This window comes from Oryza sativa, chromosome 12, assembly GCF_034140825.1.
Source record: "Oryza sativa Japonica Group chromosome 12, ASM3414082v1".
Taxonomy (NCBI): Eukaryota; Viridiplantae; Streptophyta; class Magnoliopsida; order Poales; family Poaceae; genus Oryza; species Oryza sativa.
In genome coordinates, this window is record NC_089046.1 from 8,920,464 (window position 1) to 8,942,500 (window position 22,037).

The 22,037-nt window shown below is 40.9% G+C and overlaps 2 protein-coding genes across 2 annotated transcripts in view; both read left to right on the forward strand.

The window, feature by feature from the left end:
- Positions 1–7,323: 7,323 nt before the first annotated feature.
- LOC4351911 (laccase-25-like) lies at positions 7,324–12,919 on the forward strand. The gene is made up of 5 exons (XM_015763373.3): positions 7,324–7,539; positions 8,649–8,803; positions 9,020–9,904; positions 11,907–12,388; positions 12,478–12,919. The coding sequence occupies exons 1-5, from the start codon at positions 7,378–7,380 to the stop codon at positions 12,606–12,608; spliced, it is 1,815 nt and encodes a 604-aa protein (XP_015618859.1). The 5' UTR covers positions 7,324–7,377; the 3' UTR covers positions 12,609–12,919.
- An 8,102-nt stretch (positions 12,920–21,021) lies between these two features.
- The window catches only part of LOC4351913 (receptor-like serine/threonine-protein kinase SD1-8), a 1,438-nt gene continuing 422 nt past the window's right edge, over positions 21,022–22,037 (forward strand). Inside the window, exon 1 of the mRNA XM_015764055.3 lies at positions 21,022–22,037. This exon is cut by the window's right edge and continues 422 nt beyond it. Within this exon, the coding sequence (XP_015619541.3) occupies positions 21,059–22,037 (979 nt within the window). The 5' untranslated portion in view covers positions 21,022–21,058.

The window sequence follows — 22,037 nt, forward strand, 5'->3', positions numbered from 1 at the left end:
CTCAGCATGCTTCAACATGGTTCTATTCATTTATTAGGAGGGGAAAATAATGGTTTTGGTTGGTTTTGACCTGAAGATTGACATCAGTTTAGCTAAAACATAACTGCAAATGTTCTGATCAAGAAGCATGGACTCAATTATTGCTGTATAAAAAGAATGAGTACACTTAGATTAAATTTTCATATACTCTTGGACAACTTTACTGAAATGACCAACAAACATGTTTATTTTTGCTATATACAGTCATGACTTGTGCAAAGAAGAAAAATCTAAGATCAGTTTTGGCCATGCTGACCCTGCATCTATGTGCTCATATGCAGTTGTATATGCTTCCTTCGTTTCTTGATATTTCTTCGAGAAAAAGGATTTTATTTCTTCATAGTATTTGTTGCTTTGTTCCCATTCAAACATTGACCACTCTTTTCTTATAAATAATTTTTGAAAAAACATTTATGCTGCTGTATCAAATTATGTTGCACGAAAAATACAGCTACCTAACTTACATTCACTGTATTATGATATTTTAAACTTATAGTTGTTAATGTTTAAATAGTACTAGTCAATAATAGTGACAAAATGCAGGGAAATGGAGGAAGTAAATTGTACTATCTTGTGAAAATAGGATGTAGATTGTACAGTACTGCAGAAATAGAATGCTGTGGTTGTACTTGTGCACTTTGGGCCTGTGACTAATCAGAATCCCCAAACTGTTAATCCCCAAATGAAAATAGGACGAAACAACTTACTACTATAAGGGCGTTCACTGTGTCATCGTGCAACGGTGCAAGACGATGAAACTCCTACTATTAAGTAACTCATCCTATATTTTAATATTGATTGATTAAAATATGTCTGTTTTACAGTTCTGCTGATGCCTATCATGTCATCAACATAACAAAGTTTGGTTGTCATTTTTAATCACACCAAAATTTAGGAAGACAACAAATCAATAAATCAAGCATACTTTAAACCTCAGAACGAAACAGATTTTGTAAATCCAGAAGGTTTCCCTCTTAAAACTACACCAAAATGTGGTAAAATCTGGTATTGCTCCAAACATATCCCAACATATGTTTACATTCCTTGATGTTGAACTTACCAACTTGGATTTAAATTTTAAACTTGAAAAATAGGTGCTTACATTTACGGTTAATTATTTTTTTAGTGGTAGACGATGTAATTGTTTACAGTCTATTAACTTCAATCTCAAAGATATATCGAGATATGCTCATACGGAATTACGGATAGGGTGTGTGTGCGTATACGTTCGTAGAGTGAGCAAGCACGCGTATATACGAGTAATTGTGTTTGTATTATATTTTAAAAGAAAAATTTGTAATACCAAACCAATTTTGTAATAAACCTGACATGATCGAGTAATTGTGCCGTCTGGTTGATCGTTTGTGGCCTTATGGGCCTGGGCCTAGGTTGGATGAAGCCTCATGGGGGGAAAGCATGGGCTTAGTTTTGGTTCTGGCCTTTTTTCCCCCTTCTTATGGATTTTGAGATTATTAGCCCGTGTTGTAAAGATATAGACGCAGGGAAAAGCATGTAAGGTTGGAGATTTTCTTTTCAGCTTTTCTGACAGTACCGTACCAGTGCCAATGAAATAATATTATTATTTTTAAACACCATTCAGAAAATTCCTTTCATTCCTCTCACTTTCATTAGGCCATTATGTTAGTTTATTATTGTTAAATGACCATAATGCCCTTGTCCCATAACATAAGTTAGAAGTAGAACCCTCTCCGATGATATCGATCGGAAATATATTAGCAGGGAAAAAAATGTTATGAAAAGTTGAAAACAAATATATTAGTTACCAAGTGGTGTTAATTAATTTCCTGATCATATAATTTAAGAGCTAGCATATGGTCATTTGAAGGAAAAAGAAAGGTACCCCCTTATGGTCGCCTGATGGAATGGGCGCATATATAGGGAAAAATAACATGTAGATATAATCAGTAGAATGATGAAATAGATTGGGTGAAAGCTAGAGGACATGTACAAAGTATTTTTAGACCATGCTTGATTGCTTGTTCTAATACTTCGATTGCCATGCATCGATCTAGATATCTAACTTCAATAGCATCTTGTTACGTCGTTTTTGTATTTAATTAGTTGACGTTAATGCATCTCTTATCTTGAGGACTTCTATGTTGCCGTTTCTGAAATTGGAAATGGGAGAAGATGACCTCTCTTTCTTGTTTTTTTCTTCAAGAACTATTCTTCTACTGAGATGTTTTCAATAAAAAAGAAATTGCAGCGCTCTCCAGTAGTCCCTCTTCCAAGAAATCAATTTTACTCGCTGGAATTATTTTGTTAGATTATTTAACACCCCAAACTATTAAAACCAGCTTAGTTTAGAGTATTAGGTGATCCAATAAAATAGCTTAGGGAGAAAAATAGACTTTTTCCCTATTTCAGAATATAAAGGTGTATTTTGTTTTAGTAGAAGAGAAAGGTTTGAGCAACAATATCTTTGTACAAAAATTGACACGTGCATGCCAATGAACAGAAAGAGAATCTGTATGCATGCAATGTTTGTAACCTGTAAAGTGATATGTTGCGTGTCTAAAACAGTTATCGAAGCATATATGCAACCAAGTTACTTCCATACGCTGAAAGTATTCCTTTGGCCAACCATAAGCATGAAAGAAGTGTCCATACGCTGCTAGGTACGGACAAATTAACCCAACCCTAATATAGGTTCGAGATAACGAAACCTGTGGACGCAGGTGCATCACCATCCTAGCTATAACTAATTAATTAAGCTCTTGACATGACAAAACTGCTTGCTCAAACTAGAAGAGGAAAAAACGAAAGTACTCTAAACTTCTCCAAATATAACCAAATACTATTCTCTAAACCGTGTGACATATATGGACGGTTCACGCAACAAAATTGTTGTTGTTATCAGCACCGCGTGCACCTTTGGGGCATCATCGATCGATCAAATAATTAACTCAGATTTGACATATTGTCAAGTCCGGCATCAAACGTGCTGTCAACATATGCTTGCATTATTACTCGATCATCATAAAGATAAGTTGGTTAAACAGATGAGCGTGCAAGGTTAACTGCACATGTATGTATGATATGTACCTTGCAGAGCTAAGGGTCTAACTAGCTACTGCTCGAACTCCTCCATTTTAAAATAAACCAATCTAATACGAAATGTGACATCTTAATATTATGAATTTGGACATAACTTATATTGAGATTTGTAGTGCTATGTTTTCACAACTCGTATTAGGTTTATTTATTTTCGAACAGAGGATGTACCACTCAATGGAATTAAGTTTATGTATATTATTACTCAGATCAAGCTTGGAAATGTATTTTGGAAAATAATTAATTATCCGATGATGAGCTTTTCTGTTGCTCCCTTCGTTTTTAAATATGTGATGCTATTGACTTTTCAACATATATTTTACCATTCCTCTTATTAAAAAAATTAGTGCAAATATGAAAATTAAGTTATCTTAAAATACCTTTATTGATAAAACAAGTCACATAAAAAATAAATGATATTTATATAGATTTTTTTAATAACATAAATAGTCGACAAACATAATAAAGTTAACAGCATCTGATATTTGGAAAATGAGGGGCTATATTTTAGTTAATTTGATCAGATTTGTGGGTAGTACCCAATGTGTTCAGTTATGTTTCACTATTTAAAACTGCTTCAATTTTTAAAACAATGTAAAGCAACGTTGACAAAGAGTAAATTTCACATAACCTTATATTTATTTTGAGAATGCACTTCTTATAACAAAAAGAGACAAGGTTTTACCATTTGTTTTCATAAACACTACGATTATAGGTATAATGCGTCTAAGAAAGCCCAAAACCATGAAATCGACATAAATTACATATTATCGTTATTTCCTTACATAGATAAGCTGTATAATCCATATATTCCATCTGATGGTCATATTATCATATAGCTAGCTAGGCCTGTTGTTGAACTATCATAATCCTTATTTTCTCCTACAGCCAAGCAACCGTTAGGGCTAAATGATAGAAGCTAGGTGTCTAACATCTGTGTGCGGTCTCAGAGCAAGTTTTATAGTAGGCGTGATTGATATATCTAATTTTATCCATATCATCAACTAATTAATTAAGAGATCATATATAATATATATTACCTCTAATGCATTATAGTAACTATTTATTTTAGAGATTTGCTCTGGTCCATCAAAAAGTATCTCAAGGTACCGGTATCTCATAGTACTAAATCGTTTCCGATCGTTGTATCTAATTGGGTAAGGTGAGCATTATTAGATCCAACGATCAGAAACGATTTGGTACCGTCAGGTACCGGTACCTCGAGGTACTTTTTGTTGGACTAGAGCAAATCTCTTTATTTTAATTACTTACATCTAATTCACACTACTCTTTCTTCTCTCTCTTTTTACTTCTCTCCTCTACCTCATCATCTAAATCTTTGTTGCATTTATGCTTATAGTACATGCTCCCGGAGCCCAACCCGATTTTGATCAGTACATGGCAGCATTTGTTACTTGGTAAAATTTGTTATAAGACACTTAAAGTTTGTAGTTTTTGCTAGCTCTTGGGCACCTAAAACACGTGGTATAATTGTAGAACAACCCAAAACTGATAATTTGTTAAGGGACACTGTAGCCATTGTTTATCATTTTTTAGCCAAATGTTTTGTCCCTCGGGCCAACAAGTTGTAACAAGTATGCGTCTAGCTCAAACCATACCCAAGCCACATCTCCTTTCCAAAACCTAGAAATTGGAGCTGGTGGTAACGATGGCCATCACAAGCTATTGGCCAGGGGAAAATTTGTCATTTCAAAATATTTCTCTCTCCATTTAATTTGACCCAAAAAGATAAAATAATGGACATGGTATCTTTCAACAAATTATCAGTTTTTTGGGAGTGTACTACAACCATATCACATTTTTAAGGTGTCTAGCAAAAATCATAAACTTTTAGTGCCATAGTACCCGAAGCATGCATGTACTCTGATCTTAAAAAAAGGTAGGGAATAACAATAATTACAAATAACTAGGTTTATAGGATTAGAAGATTTTAAAGATCAATATCTTTTAGGGTTTGATATCAAAATAAAAATCTTATAGGATCCCGGCCTGCAAATTAATTAAGCTGATTGAGACTATTCCTTCCCCCAGGCGGCTTATCTCAATCCGTGGTCATCAGTGGCAATCTTAACCCAAAAGAAAAGAAAAAAAAACTACGTATATCAGTTGATACACATGTACAACAAATTCTGCTCATCTCTGAATGTGACACATACGTTCAGTTTCATGCATCTATCTGATCTGAGCCTATAGATACATATGACAGGTACGCATCTCGGCCAACGTGTATTTTCGCTATTGAGACGAGGAGAAACAGACATTTTTACCTGATAATTTTGTTGGTCGTTCCGTTTTAGCCACCAACTTGTGTGGCGAACGTAACGAATCCTGGATCGACTTTGTAATAATAACTTTTGTAAATTGTAACTGCATGTATACTATTGAACCAACTTTATAACGAATCCTTAATTTGTTCTTTCCGTTTTAGACACACCATCTGGCAGTCTGTTTTTTTTTTTTTACATTTTAGCCTGTTTTGAAACTTACTTTATAAATAAACCTCTCAAAAAACATATTTCAGTAGTAAATCATTTTTCTTGGTGCCAAAATTACTGGCGTCGAGGTTTAGTGTCTCCACGCCAGGGTCACCAGCGCTAAGAAAATTATTCATTTTTTAAATTAGTTTGTCTAGAGGTTTGTTTTTTAAAATAAGTTTTGTAAAGGGTTAAAATGTAAAAAAAATCCAGATCAGGCAACACTTTGAGTTATAACTTTGTCTTTGCACTGTTGAATGACAGCTCTGAAGAACAAGACGTATGCGAGAGGCAGGTAAAACTTGCACAACTATGCAAAGGTAAAGTTTAGTTAGGGGACTGACACAACGTAGCAATTACGTGTTTTGCTTGCAGAAACCGACCACATCCTTGACTAACAAAATGCTGTCCATTGATTATAGCTAGCTTCCAGAGTAGTTCTGTTTATCTTGCTTTTGTGTTTGTGCCTATACTGTGTTATTTCCATTCAACTTTGTGAAAAAGTCTAGTCTTGTTTCAGACATCGATCTCTAGGTAGAGGGTAAAAGAGAGAACATGATTTGTTGCTTTCCGTCAACTGTTCAATCTTGAAATAGTGGCAAAAGTTGTTAGCCTAAATGACAGCGAGTCAATAATGAAAAGAGCCCCTTGAGAAAATCATACCTTCAGTTGTGTCGTTTAGCCTATCATATATTACAGACTTTTCTGAATGTTTGTTTTGCTATTTATTTCAACACGCTTGGTACATTTTTTTTTCATGACTTCGTGAAGAATATGCGAATTTGAAAGAGAGAATAATAATCTCTTCCTTGCTGATCATAGGTTCCATGAGCATATTGATTAAAAACTCAGTGGAAATGTTTGACCTACGGTACTCTGTTTCAAATTACTTGTCGTTTTAGTTTTATCCTAAATCAAACATGTCTACTTTTACTATTAATTTTTAAAAATTCATATAGTTTAATAATATACGAATTATATATTATGAAATTATTTTGTTACGTTGAATTAAAAATATAAATATTATAATATTAACGGGTACGAATTTGTAAAATTGATAGTGAAAGATAGATAGGTTTGATTTAGGATAAAGCTATAACGACGACAAATAATTTAAAAGTGGAGAGACTACATCATAGTATTCAGTCAATCTGCCACCATATATGATTATCTAATTTTATGGTCCATAAAAATGTTATCTTCCCTAACTCCTTGCCCATACTGTTGAAAGTACAACGAGCTTCACATTGTTGAATACTTCTATGCAATATATGGACCATCATCTATTACCTAATCTATATATAGCAGCACATACATATATATATATATATATAGTCAAACATATCCCATGAATAAATCTGAAAATTAATAAAAACGAATCTTAAATGCGAAGCAAAATTGACTTCGGATGATGTAGCTAGGCAAAGTGAGACTTTTTTCCCGAGGGACAAAGAAGTTAAACTTTGATGAAACCACTTGAAAATTTTCAAACATGAACAGATAACAATAAAACGTGTACTATCACTAGCAAGGTTCAACTCAAGGCGACACCACACCAAAACATGGATGGTTACTTGCGTGTGTAGTTGTTCTATGTTTCTAATTAACTAAATTAATTAATTAGCATGATTGGTCAACCAGTTACAATTAGTAATGACAGTGGTCCTGCAACTCTCGTGGGCTATAAATACCACGACTCATTGATAACTCTCTACAACAAATCTTCTGTTTCATATGATCACAAGAGCTAATTAAATTGTCTCTGTGCATGCACTTGTGTTTGCTGCACTACGACACATGCACAAGCTTGTGTAAGGACAACATGGCTTGTTGTTCTTCTCTCCTCCGGCTGATGATTCTGCCGGTTGCTTTTGCTGTCTTGGTCATCGCTTCGGTTGCTCATGGCGCTGTTGTGGAGCACACTTTCAATGTAAGTGTCCATGTATATATATATTGTTTCATCATCTTCTTGCGATTTAGGCATTTAGCTCAAGTAGATACATGATTTTCATTTCTATCTTCTACTGTAAATAAGAAAGCTAGTGGTGGTGGTGCTAGCTAGTTTGTCATCGTACCACTACACCCCTTTAGTTGATCGGATCTTCAGTTGATAACTAGATTGTTTACGATGATGATGATAAGAAAATAGTTTCGGACTTGACGTGTGATTAAAAATTATACATTCCTTTTCTTAGCCCATATACTAGTTATTTAAAGGAAAAAAAGCGTATGAATTTATTAACTCAAATATATTATCGAAGCACTTTACACTTATTAATTTATTCCCCAATTATACTTCGCCCATCTTGTTTGTTCCTATAGGAAGCATGTTATGAGTTAAATTTTGTAGAATGGTCATGAAAATATCCATGTCACAAAATGTTTTGAAAAAATTTCATTATTGTTTGTATGGATGAATTTTAAATTATGTAGATTAAATTAGTCTTAGGTGCTTCCAATCTACGAAGATAAGGAGTTGAGAAGCTAAGATATAATGTGATCTAGCACCCTACAAAATTGAAACTTAAAATACAGCATGCATAAGGAGAAATGAAACATAAAAAATAAATTCAACGGAATAAGATAAGAGGTCTTTCAGTAGTTGCAGGGTTAATTAAAGTGAGTAAAAAAATAGATCAGAATTTTTAAGTGCTCTTGAAAATGTTCTTATTCCTTATAGGAGGAGGTAATGACAGTGAAATAGAACCTTTTGTATTAAAAATCGTAGCAAAACTTGGGTATTAATGTTTCACATATTGGAATGAGCTAACGAACCTAGCTTGTTAGTAATGTTTCCGTCCCTATGTTCAGATTTTGTCTACAAAAGTTGATTTATTTTAGAAAAGGAGAGTATTGAGAAACCGGTTTAACTCACGTGTCTAAGTCCTACAATTTGCTCAGTAATCAATCAGTAGCATATCTACTCCATTTTTTTTTACCCTGTCACCATCTTAATTCTTAAGCAACAAAGAACAATAGGCATGCTGCAGTAGTGATTTTTTGCTAATAATTGTTTTACTGGCGGTCTGCATCGTCCAGGTGGGCAACCTATCCATAAGCCGGCTGTGCCAACCGGAGATGATCATCACGGCGGTGAACGGGCAGCTCCCCGGCCCGACCATCAACGTCACCGAGGGCGACACGGTGGTGGTTCACCTCGTCAATGAGTCACCCTACAATATGACCATTCACTGGTACTACCTATTACCTACAACTACTGTAAATTTGTTCAAATTTCACCTTTTCAATATCCAAAATTCTTATAGAACTTCATCTCCAATTGCTTCCCTCTTTATTTTCTGAGCTTGTGAATACAACGTATGCGTACTAAGTTTATTTATTTTTGGACGGATAGATATTTATTTTGGATGGATAGATAACATTCTTCTTTTGGGCCATGACGTACGCAGGCACGGCGTGTTCCAGCGCGGGTCGCAGTGGGCCGACGGCCCATCGATGATCACGCAGTGTCCCGTGGGCCCCAGCGACAACTACACCTACCGCTTCAACGTCAGCGACCAGGAGGGCACCCTATGGTGGCACGCCCACATCTCCTTCCTCCGCGCCACCGTCTACGGCGCCATCGTCCTCAACCCCCGCGCCGCCGCCCCGTTCCCCGCCAAGCCCGACACCGAGCACGTCGTCCTCCTCGGCGAGTGGTGGAACGCCAACGTCGTCGACCTCGAGCGCATGGCGTTCCTCACCGGCATCCCCGCACGGAACGCCGACGCCTACACCATCAATGGCAAGCCGGGCGACCTGTACAACTGCACCGCCGCGAACCAGACGGAGGTGTTCCGGGTGCGGCGCAACGAGACGCACCTGCTACGGATCATCAACGCCGCGCTCAACACGCCGCTGTTCGTCAAGGTGGCGGGGCATGGGTTCACGGTGGTGGCCGTCGACGCGAGCTACACCACGCCGTACGCCACCGACGTGGTGGTGATCGCGCCCGGGCAGACGGTGGACGCGCTCATGGTGGCCGACGCCAACGCCACCGCGTCGCCCGGTGGGAGGTTCTACATGGCGGCGACGCCCTACGACAGCGCCGTCCCGAGCGGCCCGCCCTTCAGCCAGACCACGGCGACGGCCGTGGTGGAGTACGTCGGCGAGGCGGACGACGCCGTGCCGCCGGTGCTCCCGGCGCGGCCGGACTACAACGACACGGCCACGGCGCACCGGTTCTGGTCCAACCTCACCGCGCTGGTGCTCCCGGGGAAGCCCACGGTGCCGCTCGCCGTCGACACCCACATGTTCGTCACCGTCGGGCTCGGCGTCTCCGACTGCCAGCCGGCGTGTTAGCAATAATCTTGTCTTTAGAGTGTATGCATTTGGTTTGTATAGGTTTTGCACAAGGTAGTAGTGTGTGGCAGCAAAGGATCCGAGCCAGTACGTGTGAAACGTGCTTGCTGTGAGCTGTGCGATGCGGCCGGACGAACGTGCCGATATCTACGATGTGTAAAGGCTGTTGCATTAGCATGTAGAACTAGTGATTAGCGGCTGCATGCAAGCATTTAGTTGGATGTGTTAAGATGCATGCAGAGCTGCAGCTCAAGCTGGAAGGCCACGAAGTGATTTTGTGGCGGAAGAATAGGTCTAGCTAGTTACCTTGTTGCATGGCATCTGCATGTTGGAGTAAGGCGTGAGTCAAGGCCAAATTAGTTGGCTGATCCTTATCTTTTGCATGTACTTAAGTCTATGTAATGAAGAAAATGGTGTGAGTTGTGATTAGCCACATCAACCAAAAGCCTGTGTGTTTTGTTCAGTTCTTGTGTGTTTGTGTCCACCGAGTAAATACAAGTGTTTGTGTTAGTGCTAGTGATTAGTACTTAAACATTCAGAGAGGAGAGATTCTAACAATTGGTATCAGAGCCAATTTATGCCCAAGATCCTGCGCTTCAACAAGATGGCCATCGTCGAGCACTCCGCATCGCGATCGATGAGGGAGGGCATCGTGTCGCTCCCATATCCAGTGCTCACCTCCACCAACTACTCCACCTGGGCGATCAAGATGGAGGCTAACATGGAGGCGCAAGGCATCTGGGATGCCATCGAGCCCGCGGCCGATGAGGCCGTGGACATTAAGAAGGACAAGCAGGCACGTGCGTGTCTCTTCGGGGCCGTCCCCGAAGACGTGTTGCAGCAGATCGCGAAGAAGAAGACTGCCAAGGAGGTCTGGGAAAGCCTCAAGACGAGGTTCCTTGGCGTTGAGCGTGTGAAGAAGGCGCGAGTGCAAACCTTGAAGAGCGATTTCAAGGCATTGCACATGAAGGACACCGAGTCAATCGACGAGTTTGCCGGCAAAATCAGTGGCCTGGCAAACAAGTTGAGCGATCTTGGTGTAACCATGGACGATGATGAGCAAGTCAAGAAACTACTCGATTCTGTGCCAGATAAGTTTCTGCATGTCATCGCTGCAATTGAGCAGTTCTCTGACTTGGACAGCATGCCATTTGATGAGGCAATTGGTCGCCTCAAGGCATACGAGGAAAGGATACGCAAGCGTGATGACAAGAATGGCGAGCATCTACTTTTCACGTCCGGCGACACAAGCGGTGGCCGCAGCCGCGTCAAGAAGCCGGACAGGTCCAAGACAATGTGCTACTACTGTCAAGAACTTGGACACTTTGCGTATGAGTGCCCTGAGAAAAAGAAGAAGAAGGAGATAGCGCTCCTTGCCGCAGCGTCAAGTGATGAGGAGCCAACTCTTCTCTGAATGAAGCATGCCAAGATTAGGGGGGTAAATGTTAGCAATAATCTTGTCTTTAGAGTGTATGCATTTGGTTTGTATAGGTTTTGCACAAGGTAGTAGTGTGTGGCAGCAAAGGATCCGAGCCAGTACGTGTGAAACGTGCTTGCTGTGAGCTGTGCGATGCGGCCGGACGAACGTGCCGATATCTACGATGTGTAAAGGCTGTTGCATTAGCATGTAGAACTAGTGATTAGCGGCTGCATGCAAGCATTTAGTTGGATGTGTTAAGATGCATGCAGAGCTGCAGCTCAAGCTGGAAGGCCACGAAGTGATTTTGTGGCGGAAGAATAGGTCTAGCTAGTTACCTTGTTGCATGGCATCTGCATGTTGGAGTAAGGCGTGAGTCAAGGCCAAATTAGTTGGCTGATCCTTATCTTTTGCATGTACTTAAGTCTATGTAATGAAGAAAATGGTGTGAGTTGTGATTAGCCACATCAACCAAAAGCCTGTGTGTTTTGTTCAGTTCTTGTGTGTTTGTGTCCACCGAGTAAATACAAGTGTTTATGTTAGTGCTAGTGATTAGTACTTAAACATTCAGAGAGGAGAGATTCTAACACGGCGCAGCTGCTCTGCAACCGGAGCGCGCCGCCGGTGTTCTCGTCGAGCATGAACAACGCCTCCTTCGTGGCACCCACCGCCATCTCCCTCCTCGAGGCGCACTTCAGCAACGCGTCGGCGGGCGTCTACACCCGGGACTTCCCGGACACGCCGCCGGTGGTGTTCGATTACACCGGCGACGAGAGCGACAACGCGACGATGCAGTTCACGACCAAGTCGACCAAGGTGAAGACGCTGCGGTACAACGAGACGGTGGAGATGGTGCTGCAGAACACGCGGCTGATCGCCAAGGAGAGCCACCCGATGCACATCCATGGCCTCAACTTCTTCGTCCTCGCGCAAGGGTTCGGCAACTACGACGAGGCCACGGCGGCGCCGCTGTTCAACCTCGTCAACCCGCAGGAGCGCAACACCATCGCCGTACCCACCGGCGGCTGGGCCGTCATCCGCTTCGTCGCCAATAACCCTGGTACAAAAGCAATTATTCTAGCAAATTAATTCAAGTCGAATTTGGTGCTGAAATGTGACGAAATTTGGGGAAATGGTTTGTGTTTGCAGGGATGTGGTACATGCATTGCCACTTTGAAGCTCATATTGAGTTCGGTTTGGCCATGGTGTTCGAGGTTCTGGACGGGCCGACACAGGAGACTTCGTTGCCGCCGCCACCGGCCGATCTGCCACGCTGTTAATTAAACTATGGAAAATCTCTCTCTCTTTCTGTCAATAAGGAGTTAATTTGTTCGTCTGTTTGCATAAATGTATTGTACTGGTACGTCACTTCGGATCAAGCAAGTGTGACAACGACGTGATTAAGGCTTTCTATAGTTAATTAATTAAATTATTCGTTATAACTTGATTGGTTACCTGCATTGAGTACATGCAGGTTAGTGTGGTCATTGTATTATTGTGACGTTTGTCGTGTGTAACATTATACGTTTTATAAGCCTGTTGTAAGTTGTAATAGTGCAATAATGATTCATATACATTCATTAGTTGGCTATATTTGTATGTTCGGGACAAAGTAATTATAAACATCAATAATTGGGCATGCAAAAAAAAAAACTGCGTCCGTCCTAAAATTAGATAATCTTTGCCTCTTTTTATTTGTTTCAAAACGAGTTTATCTTTAAGCAATAATCGTGTTTGAGTTTGTAAAAGCAATGGTATATTGAGATTGATAAAATAGGGAATATTCTAGTATTTTTATTGGCATATATGGATGGGTAAAAAGTAAGTTATTTTAAGACGGATCTTGTAGACACTAATTTTTTAATAAGGCGATACATATAACTGAATAAAAGGCCCGACTAGACTGGAAAAAATACAATGCATCTGCCAATTCTGTTCAACGTCTGAAAAAAAACAAAATGTAACGTCAGCTAAAATATTCGATTTTGGACTGGTTTGCATGTGTGCCTTTTAGATCTCCATTTTTGGTTTTGCGCTTTTGGGCTGGTATATAGCAATATGTTCACTTCAGGGTCCTTTGTCGAGTTTGAAATTCGCCCCTAAACTAAAATACCAAATACAACGCGTCCTGCAACTTGTAAAACCATAGAGGTAATGTCCCTGGGTGGTTTAGACAGCCGTTACAGCTGGCATGGCACCTACATGGATGGTTTGATTTGGTCTCGTCGCACGTAAAGTTTGATGTGGCATTAGAATCGAGATAAAAAAAATTAAAAATTAGAATATAATATATGGGCCCATATGCCAATCAAACAAAAACATAAAAAATATAGTGGGACCCACACGTCGGTGGGTCCCACTTCATCCAGCTCACCCCTCTCTCCTCTCTATCTTCTTCTCCCTTCACTGGAGTCGGTGGTGACGACGCCTGGCAAGGAAGGTAGCAGCGGCAAGAGGTGGCTGGCGAGGAGGGTGCTGTGGTGTTGACGGTCTTTTAAGTACCAATATCGACGGCCAACTATCATAATAAATAAAGGGATAACTAACATTTCTTACAGTATATCAATAATAAATAATGTAGTTGTACTACACTTGGAGAATTAACATGGATGTAGAGAATAAACACAAAAGTGAAGGAGAAATAAAGTCGGCATGTAAAGAAACACACTTCCAGTAAATCATGGCAATCACACGGATTGAGAGGTCCACAAGTCTGCTTAAACAGACTAAAAGTGGGCCCAAACCACTAGGAACCGTCATAGGGCCCCACCTGTCATCCACTCACCAAAGTCGGTGGGGAATGTCGGTGGACCTGGTTCGGCTGAACCACAACCTTGGCGCACCCGACACACTTTTTCCACGTGGCGACTCCTCCTGCACTACTGATGGAGATTATGATGGTTTCCCGGACCATTAACCACCATACAACCGTCATTGGGTGGCTATAAATAGAGCTCACTCTCTCTATCTATTATATTTTCTATAGTTCTAGTAGAAATAAGCTTAGGATTTTTCGCTCTATAATATTCTCGGAGTTTTCGATATGTCTTTAGTACTTTACTCTTCTTGTAAGACTATAGGTGAATTAATAGAATTATCTTCTTTATTTTTTTATGCTCATAGTCGGTGTACTTCTTCATTGAGTATATGTTCTATGAGTAGTATATATTTCGTATATTTGCTTTATGGTAAGCTAGCTGACCTATGATACGGTAACGGTCCAATAATCTTTATAGGTTGCTCTAGCTCTAACCTATCCATCTGAAGGGTGGGAGTCCCAGAGAAGTTAGTGACCTTATTTATTAGCATAAGCATGATGCTTAGGTTAGATAACTGGCATTGGATGCGGGTGTGCCCCACGGAAAGTGAGGTAGGCGGCCGGTGGTGACAGCCCTATTCATCTTTTGTATTTCCCCATATTCTGGTATGATGTAAGAGTGCGTAAATGCGATAATCACGCTCGTAGACCAGCAGGGAGTGGCCTTTCAGTAGTACGTGGGTGCTTGGAACTATATGTTGTAGGCATTGTAAGCATGTATATGTTAAGTATATACTAAACATGATTAATATAGAAGTACAGTTATATCATAGCTTCCTAATGCTTTTTTCTACTTAACACTAATATAGAGGTGAATCTTCTGTGGTGTCCATTACCTTAATTATATCATCTTAACCCCTGTTTTGACTATGGTTGATTAATTATAGATTGATTAATGATGTATAATTCATATCTTTATGCCACCCCTTTCCCACGGAATATAAATATGATACGCTTGAGAATACTCATGGGTGAAGTGCTATATCGATATCTGCGATCGTAAGAAATAGCAACAAGCATTTTTTGGCACCACCGAAGCATTTGTGGATTTATTGGTATCGGGATTGGCTATGTCGACGGCGACAAAAACAGAGACGGGGCGGTGAGGGAGAAGGTCAATCAGCATCATCCAACTGGATGGAGAGAGATGAAGGGGAGGGAGAGACAATGACCAGTGGGTCCTATGCCTTTTTCACCTTGAGTGGCAAGAAAATAAGAAACTACCTCCTAAAAGTGACAAGAAAATAACTGCAATTCCAAGAAGGAAATTTGAATAATTGCCAAACCTAATAGTGACAAATAGTTAAATTTCGCTTGGAAATGGGCCTAACAAATATGAATGCAATCACCTAAAGGATTCTCTAATTTAAATTTGATTGGTAGAGCATTTCTCATACTCCTGTTTATTTGGTTATTGTTTTGACCTTTTTGGAAAAACTGTTTACCAGTCAGAGTTATTTTTAATGTATTTTGAAAAAAAAATGTCTACAGATAAATCGTATATATTTGAAATATGGTTTTCATGACATTCGAAATAAACTAGGTAAGCAAAACTATATTTTAGCGAATTAAAGTTCCAGGAGAAAGCGTGTCCGAAATTTAAAATCCTGAAAATGAACACCAGGTTCTTATACCCAGTGAAGATGGTAGAACTTGCAAAGTCGTACAAGTAAATTTAGTCAACAAATGGAAAACAATGACTGAATAAATTACTTATTATACAAGTGGGGATTTTCGAAGATATACCAAACTTAAGATGGATACAATATGTGTACTATCTTATTCTGAGAAAAGCTTGTCCCTAGCTTCCTGTAGCACTTTAATTAGGACTGTCAAGGTCATCTCAAACAATACATTTCTATCAGAAATATAATACAAGATGCCAACAATCCAAAATATTTTTGTGAATCTAAACAATCCAAAGTTGAAGCACTAATCAGAGAAACCACTAGGAAATAATAAATTAGTAATAGAATATGTGTAAACCCCTCTTTGAAAATTCGTACGTACGTTGAGTGGCAAGGCGTGATTGACTTCACGCTATACTTCTGGAAATGGATTTCTTGACGCGTTTTGCTCCGTATTTATATATTTAAACTTTTTTTTTACAGTCAACAAGTTGATGAAATAATCTGGTGACTGTTTTCTTCAACGTTTTCAGTAGTAGTCATACAGATGAAATATGTTACGTTCAAGGCAACTGTATATACATGATGGGGCCGGGAAGGTTCATTTGGGTGCATGATGGCAGATATAAAGATCATGGGAGACAACAATGGCAGCCCGTAAACCGGAAGAACTAGGATGGAAATAAAAAAGAATATGACTAGCGTACAATACAAAATCATCCAGCTGAATATCTATTCCATCTAATGATAGTTTTTTTATATAATAATTTAGTTTAGAGAGCAATCTACAAATTAGTGTAGGCTGGCCTAAAAAGCAAAGTTTTAATCTTTGTTCAACAATTCGTAAAGGAAAATGATCTTATAGGACTTAAAGGAGGGTTGTTGACAGGAACCTAACGAAGAAAGCATTTCTAGAAGAAAATACCTTGTACGATGTCATTTCTATGAAGTTGGATTTTTTGAATTGGGTTAATTTCTTGTCGATAATATTTTTTAGATTTTCTCTAGTCTATTCTTTTTTAGGGATTATGGGAAAACCTCAATGTATCTAGCTAGCTACATATGTTCCTGAGATGACCCAATCAAAGTCACAATCCAGATTGACCCGATCAATGTCTTCTTCACCTTAACATATGTACCTAGCTACCCTAGATTATATTCTTTCTACGGATAAATGGAGAAGAGAACGCGTCGTGCAATCCAATACCTATTTCGGCATATCTCGATCTATGTTGGCTAGAAACAGCCAATCTTTTACGTGATAAACTAAGAAAGTCAAACCCGGATTCTATATGTTTCCTACTAGTATTTTTAACAACTGGCCAATATTAATTTTAGTTTACGATGAGAGATGTTCCTAGCTAGGTCAGGATCGAACTTCCTCAAGGAAATGCTTAAACCTATCAATTGTGTGGCCTGTCCTTATTTCATATTTTTTTACTACAGACATTAATTAGTTGTCCAAGCTAATTAAGCATCAAATCAAGGCAAAGGTGGACATTCTGTACAACGTACGTAATCCCAGCTAATAAATCAGAAAAATGCAATCAAATGTTTGCTGCAGAGTCCCAATGTATTGGTCCTTGAAATATGCGTTTGCAGGGTCCATTGATATTCAAAAAACCATGGGGAAAATGAAATTGATTTTTTTTACAAACATATTCGTAGCAAAATGAGCATTCTAGCTATTTTATGATTATGAATTCATTCATGGTTTTTATTTATGGAATAGTACTATTTATTTGCATGTAAATGAATTTACCATTATGTAAATTAATTGTTTTAAAATTCATAATTTTAATTTAAATGTGGTAATAGTTCCAAAATTCAAAACTAGCCGTCATAATTCTGTGCTAGCTTCTAAATTAAATATATAAATCATCATGTTTGATTTTCCTATATCAATAATTAAAAAATACTAAGTACAAAATTGAACACATGGCAATGGAACAGCGGCGGTAGTCATCTGATGGAGCGGAGGCGGTGGTGTCGCGGCCTCTTGATGTTGTGAGGAGGCTGACACCACCACTTGTGCCGCCACCCTTTATCTTCCCCGGGCGCGACGACTGGTGTGGACATGGCGGCGGTAACAGAGTGGAGACGTGTCGGCTTGGTAGATCGCTAGTGGGATGATTTGGAATGGTGGTTTTTTGATATGGCCGGTTCAATCTGGTGATGGCGATTGAGTGGAGGCACTGGTGGGCTATATCTTGCCAGTCCGAGCTTGAGATCATACTCTACCAAGGGGAAGGGCATTTGCCCATGGCATGGGACCGAGAATCCGAGATGCTGGGGTACCTGTAGCGGTGGTGATTCGTGCAAATGCTGTGAATGACATTCATGTTGTTGATTCTTTTTCATTTGTTGGAATAGTGTTGGAAGGAATGATCTGTTGACGGCTAGTATGAACTTGATGATTGCTTGATGGGTCGTGTTGAACTTGCTGATTAAATTTTTGGATGAAATGATCAGTTGATAACGTGTTCTGTTGGATACACTTGAAATCTGTTGATTATTTGTTGATGTATTAAGAAGAAATAGATACACATTTATTCTTCTTAATACATGAATAAATAATAGACATATTTCACATTAAATTGCTTTTATTACCTTTTTTCCACTTTGGATCTCATATTATTAACATTATTTCCATTTCTAGGTAAACATGGAATGTTAGCATGGTGATGGAGACAAGTGAAGCATATCCATGGAGAAGATCGTTGTCCCATGGAGAGCATAACCTCAAGGAAAAGAGTTATGCCTTGTTCTGTTTAGAGTGGATTGAAGAGGATTGGAGGGGATTGAGGGGGAATAATCTACACCACAATAGGTGTGGAATAACTCTACTCCAATCCCTCCCTCACAGGGATTAACCGAACAAGACCTTAATGGATCCGATGTGAAACTAGAAGGCAAAAAAAAAGGCATCCAAAAAAAAGAAGAATAAATGGGTCCAAGGTGAAACTTTGGCAAGGATAGAGGTCTAAGGTGAAAATCACTATTTTTTTTATTTGACAAGACTGGTTTGTTTTGTTATCAACATTCTCTTATAATTTGTGTTATAAAACTTGTCTAAGGAACCATTTGAAAGTAAGAACCTCAAATATAGAAGAGTACGATGCACTAGCAACACAACATGCATCTTGTGTGCAATATGGCGTTAAACCTTTTGCATTTGATTGAAGTTGTTGTTTACGGTAAACAGTGTATCACTGCCGGTTAGTAGGACGAAGCGGAAGTGATACTGGTTTCCAGCAAAAAGTAACAGAATTAATTAACTTCGATTGCATGCACTCGTTCTCTATTGCACAAACATATGCAATTGTAGGAAAACTAAGAGGCCAATTCAACAAATAAATTGACACACACATGATCCAAGAAAAATAGAAAGACATGCAATCCTTCATCATGATCAACGACCCAAGCTCACACCAAGAAACGATTTCACATACACAAACATGAAACAGAGCAGGAATAGATCTGTGCTCGGTAAGAGAGAGAGCGGAGGAAACTAAACCATTACTGCCTGTTTCTTGAGGGCAGAGATAGTTGTAGAATTTGTTTTTCACTGGTGGAGAAACCGTTTGTAGTCCCGGTTGATAACCCCCCTTTAGTCCCGGTTTTCCAACCGGGACTACGAATATGGGACTTAATATCACTATCTTTAGTCCCGGTTCAAATAACCGGGACTAAAGATCGATCTTTAGTCCCGGTTGGTAACACCAACCGGGAGTAAAGAGGGGGAATCTTACCAACCGGGACTAAAGAGGGAAAGCGACAGTTCATCAAGATTTTTTATTATTATTATTTTGTTGTTGATTTGCTAATGGCTAGTGTTAATCTATGTATTTTCTCCCGAATCGAATGAGATGCACATACCAAATCAACATCACAAATCAAATACATCACAAATCCTAAAAACTACACATAAATTAAAAACATCACAGATTATACAAATTATACATCTTATATCCATGCGATGCAATGAATCACAAAATTATACATCCAGTGAAACACAACTTACAAAAAAAAAAGAAAAAAAAAGAAACCGAGCCAGCGCCCGGCTGCCACCTGCGCACAGCCGCCTGCCCACCGGCTGCCTCCACGCGCGCGGCCGCGCCGTGCCGCCGCCCGCCTCCACGCGCGCGGCCGCGCCGCCGCCCGCCGCCGGCCGGCTGATGGAAGATGGAGTAGAGGGGAGGAGGAGGAAGGAGAGGGGAGGAGAAGAGGAAGGGGAGGGGAGGAAGAGAGGGGAGGGGAGGAGGAAGAGGATTGGATCTGAGAAGAGCAAGAGAGGGGATGTTCCAATCTTATGTAAATATCTGTCTGGGACTTAACCGATCAGATGTGGGAGAGAAATATTTACTCCCGGTTGATAACTTCAACCAGGACTAAAGATCGATCTTTAGTCCCGGTTGGTAATACCAACCGGGAGTAAAGATCACTTGATCTTTAGTCCCGGTTGGTGATACCAACCGGGACTAAAGTGGTAATTTTTATAGTCCCGGTTGGTAGTATCAACCGAGACTAAAGATTCTCGACCCCCTGACATACATCTGACAGGGGATGAACCGGGACTACAAATCATCTTTAGTCCCGGTTGGTGTTACCAACCGGGACTAAAGATCAAAATTTTTTAAACCGGGACTAAAAATCGTTTTTAGTCCCGGTTTTTAATGGAATCGGAACTATTGTGAAATTTGGTCGACCGACCAAAGATGGTTTCTCCACCAGTATTTCTAGCACTCATTCCTTATCACTGTCGGTTCTAGGAGACGCTGGGGATTTTTTAGATGGGTGTTTTTGTGCTAGTGCCAGAACAATGTTCATTGCCATATTAATGCAAAAAGGATCATATTAACAATCAATGGTGTGTACATGTGATCAATTGATTTAGGAACTATTTGTTGTGTAAGATGGATGGTCTTTGTTTTGGCTCTTGTAACAATTATCTACCATGGTCAAAAGTTTGGTTCCAAATTTACGAAGATACCGGTATATGCTACAATGAGAATTTTGTCAGTTTATTGCTGTTAACTTTTCTTTTCGTGTAGCCGTTATTTAATGCTGATAAATGAGGTGTGTTGACCTCGGCAAGCCAACCACCAATTAGTGACTGCATACATGGCCTGCATAGGATGCAGCTAGCTATTGAAATATTAAAAGTTCACCTCGAAAAACACATATCTACACGCAGTCATGCATATATAAAACGTTACAAAGGGTCGATTTAGCGACGTCGCGCTGTGGAAGAAAAGACTAGAGAAGATTGACAAGTGATCATATGAGAGAGATGTCAACCCTAAGCCACCAGCACCACCATGTTCTCGTCCTCCAACTCATCCTACTTCTGCCCTTTCTCCACCTCGTTGTCCCCGGAACGCCAGCCGCCGCCCGCAAGTTCTCCGACGTGTTGGCGAGCGGCCGCAACGTGAGCGACGGCGACGTGCTCGTCTCCCCCGGCGGGTCCTTCACCCTCGGCTTCTTCTCCCCCGCCGCCACCAGGAGGAGGTATCTCGGGATTTGGTTCTCCGTCTCGCCGGACGCCGCCGTCCACTGGGTGGCCAACCGTGACCACGCTCTCAACGACACCTCCGGCGCACTGATGCTGACCGACGCCGGCGTCCTCCTCCTCCTCGACGGCTCCGGCAAGGTGGTGTGGTCCTCTTCCGCCACCGCGCTGCCTTCCGCGACTACCTCCGCCGCGGCGCGGCTGCTCGATTCCGGCAACTTGGTGGTGCAAGGGCAGGGCTCCGGCACCGCCCTGTGGCAGTCGTTCGACTACCCCACCAACACCCTGCTGCCCGGCATGAAGATCGGCAAGAACCGGTGGACCGGCGCCGAGTGGTACCTGCTGTCGTGGCGCTCCCCCGCCGATCCTTCTCCGGGGAGCTACAGGTACGTCACCGACGGCGACGAGGCGCTGCCGGAGAACGTCGTGCTCGACGGCAATGGCACCGAGGTGTACCGGACCGGGGTGTGGAACGGCAGGAGGTTCAACGGCGTCCCGGAGATGGCGTCGTTCGCGGACATGTTCAGCTTCCAGCTCACGGTCAGCCCGGGCGAGGTCACCTACGGCTACGTCGCCAAGGCCGGGGCGCCGTTCTCCCGCGTGGTGGTGACCGACGACGGCGTGGTCCGGCGGCTGGTGTGGGACGCGGCGACGCGGGCGTGGAAGACGTTCTTCCAGGCGCCGGGGGACTCCTGCGACAGCTACGCCAAGTGCGGCGCGTTCGGCCTGTGCGACAGCAACGCCGGCGCGA

Excerpts from the sequence above, each read along its gene's own strand:
- LOC4351911 (XM_015763373.3), top strand. The coding sequence starts at position 7,378 with ATGCACTTGTGTTTGCTGCACTACGACACATGCACAAGCTTGTGTAAG. Across the intron at positions 8,804-9,019 it reads TACAATATGACCATTCACTG|GCACGGCGTGTTCCAGCGCG; the intron begins GTACTACCTATT and ends TGACGTACGCAG. Across the intron at positions 12,389-12,477 it reads CTTCGTCGCCAATAACCCTG|GGATGTGGTACATGCATTGC; the intron begins GTACAAAAGCAA and ends TTGTGTTTGCAG.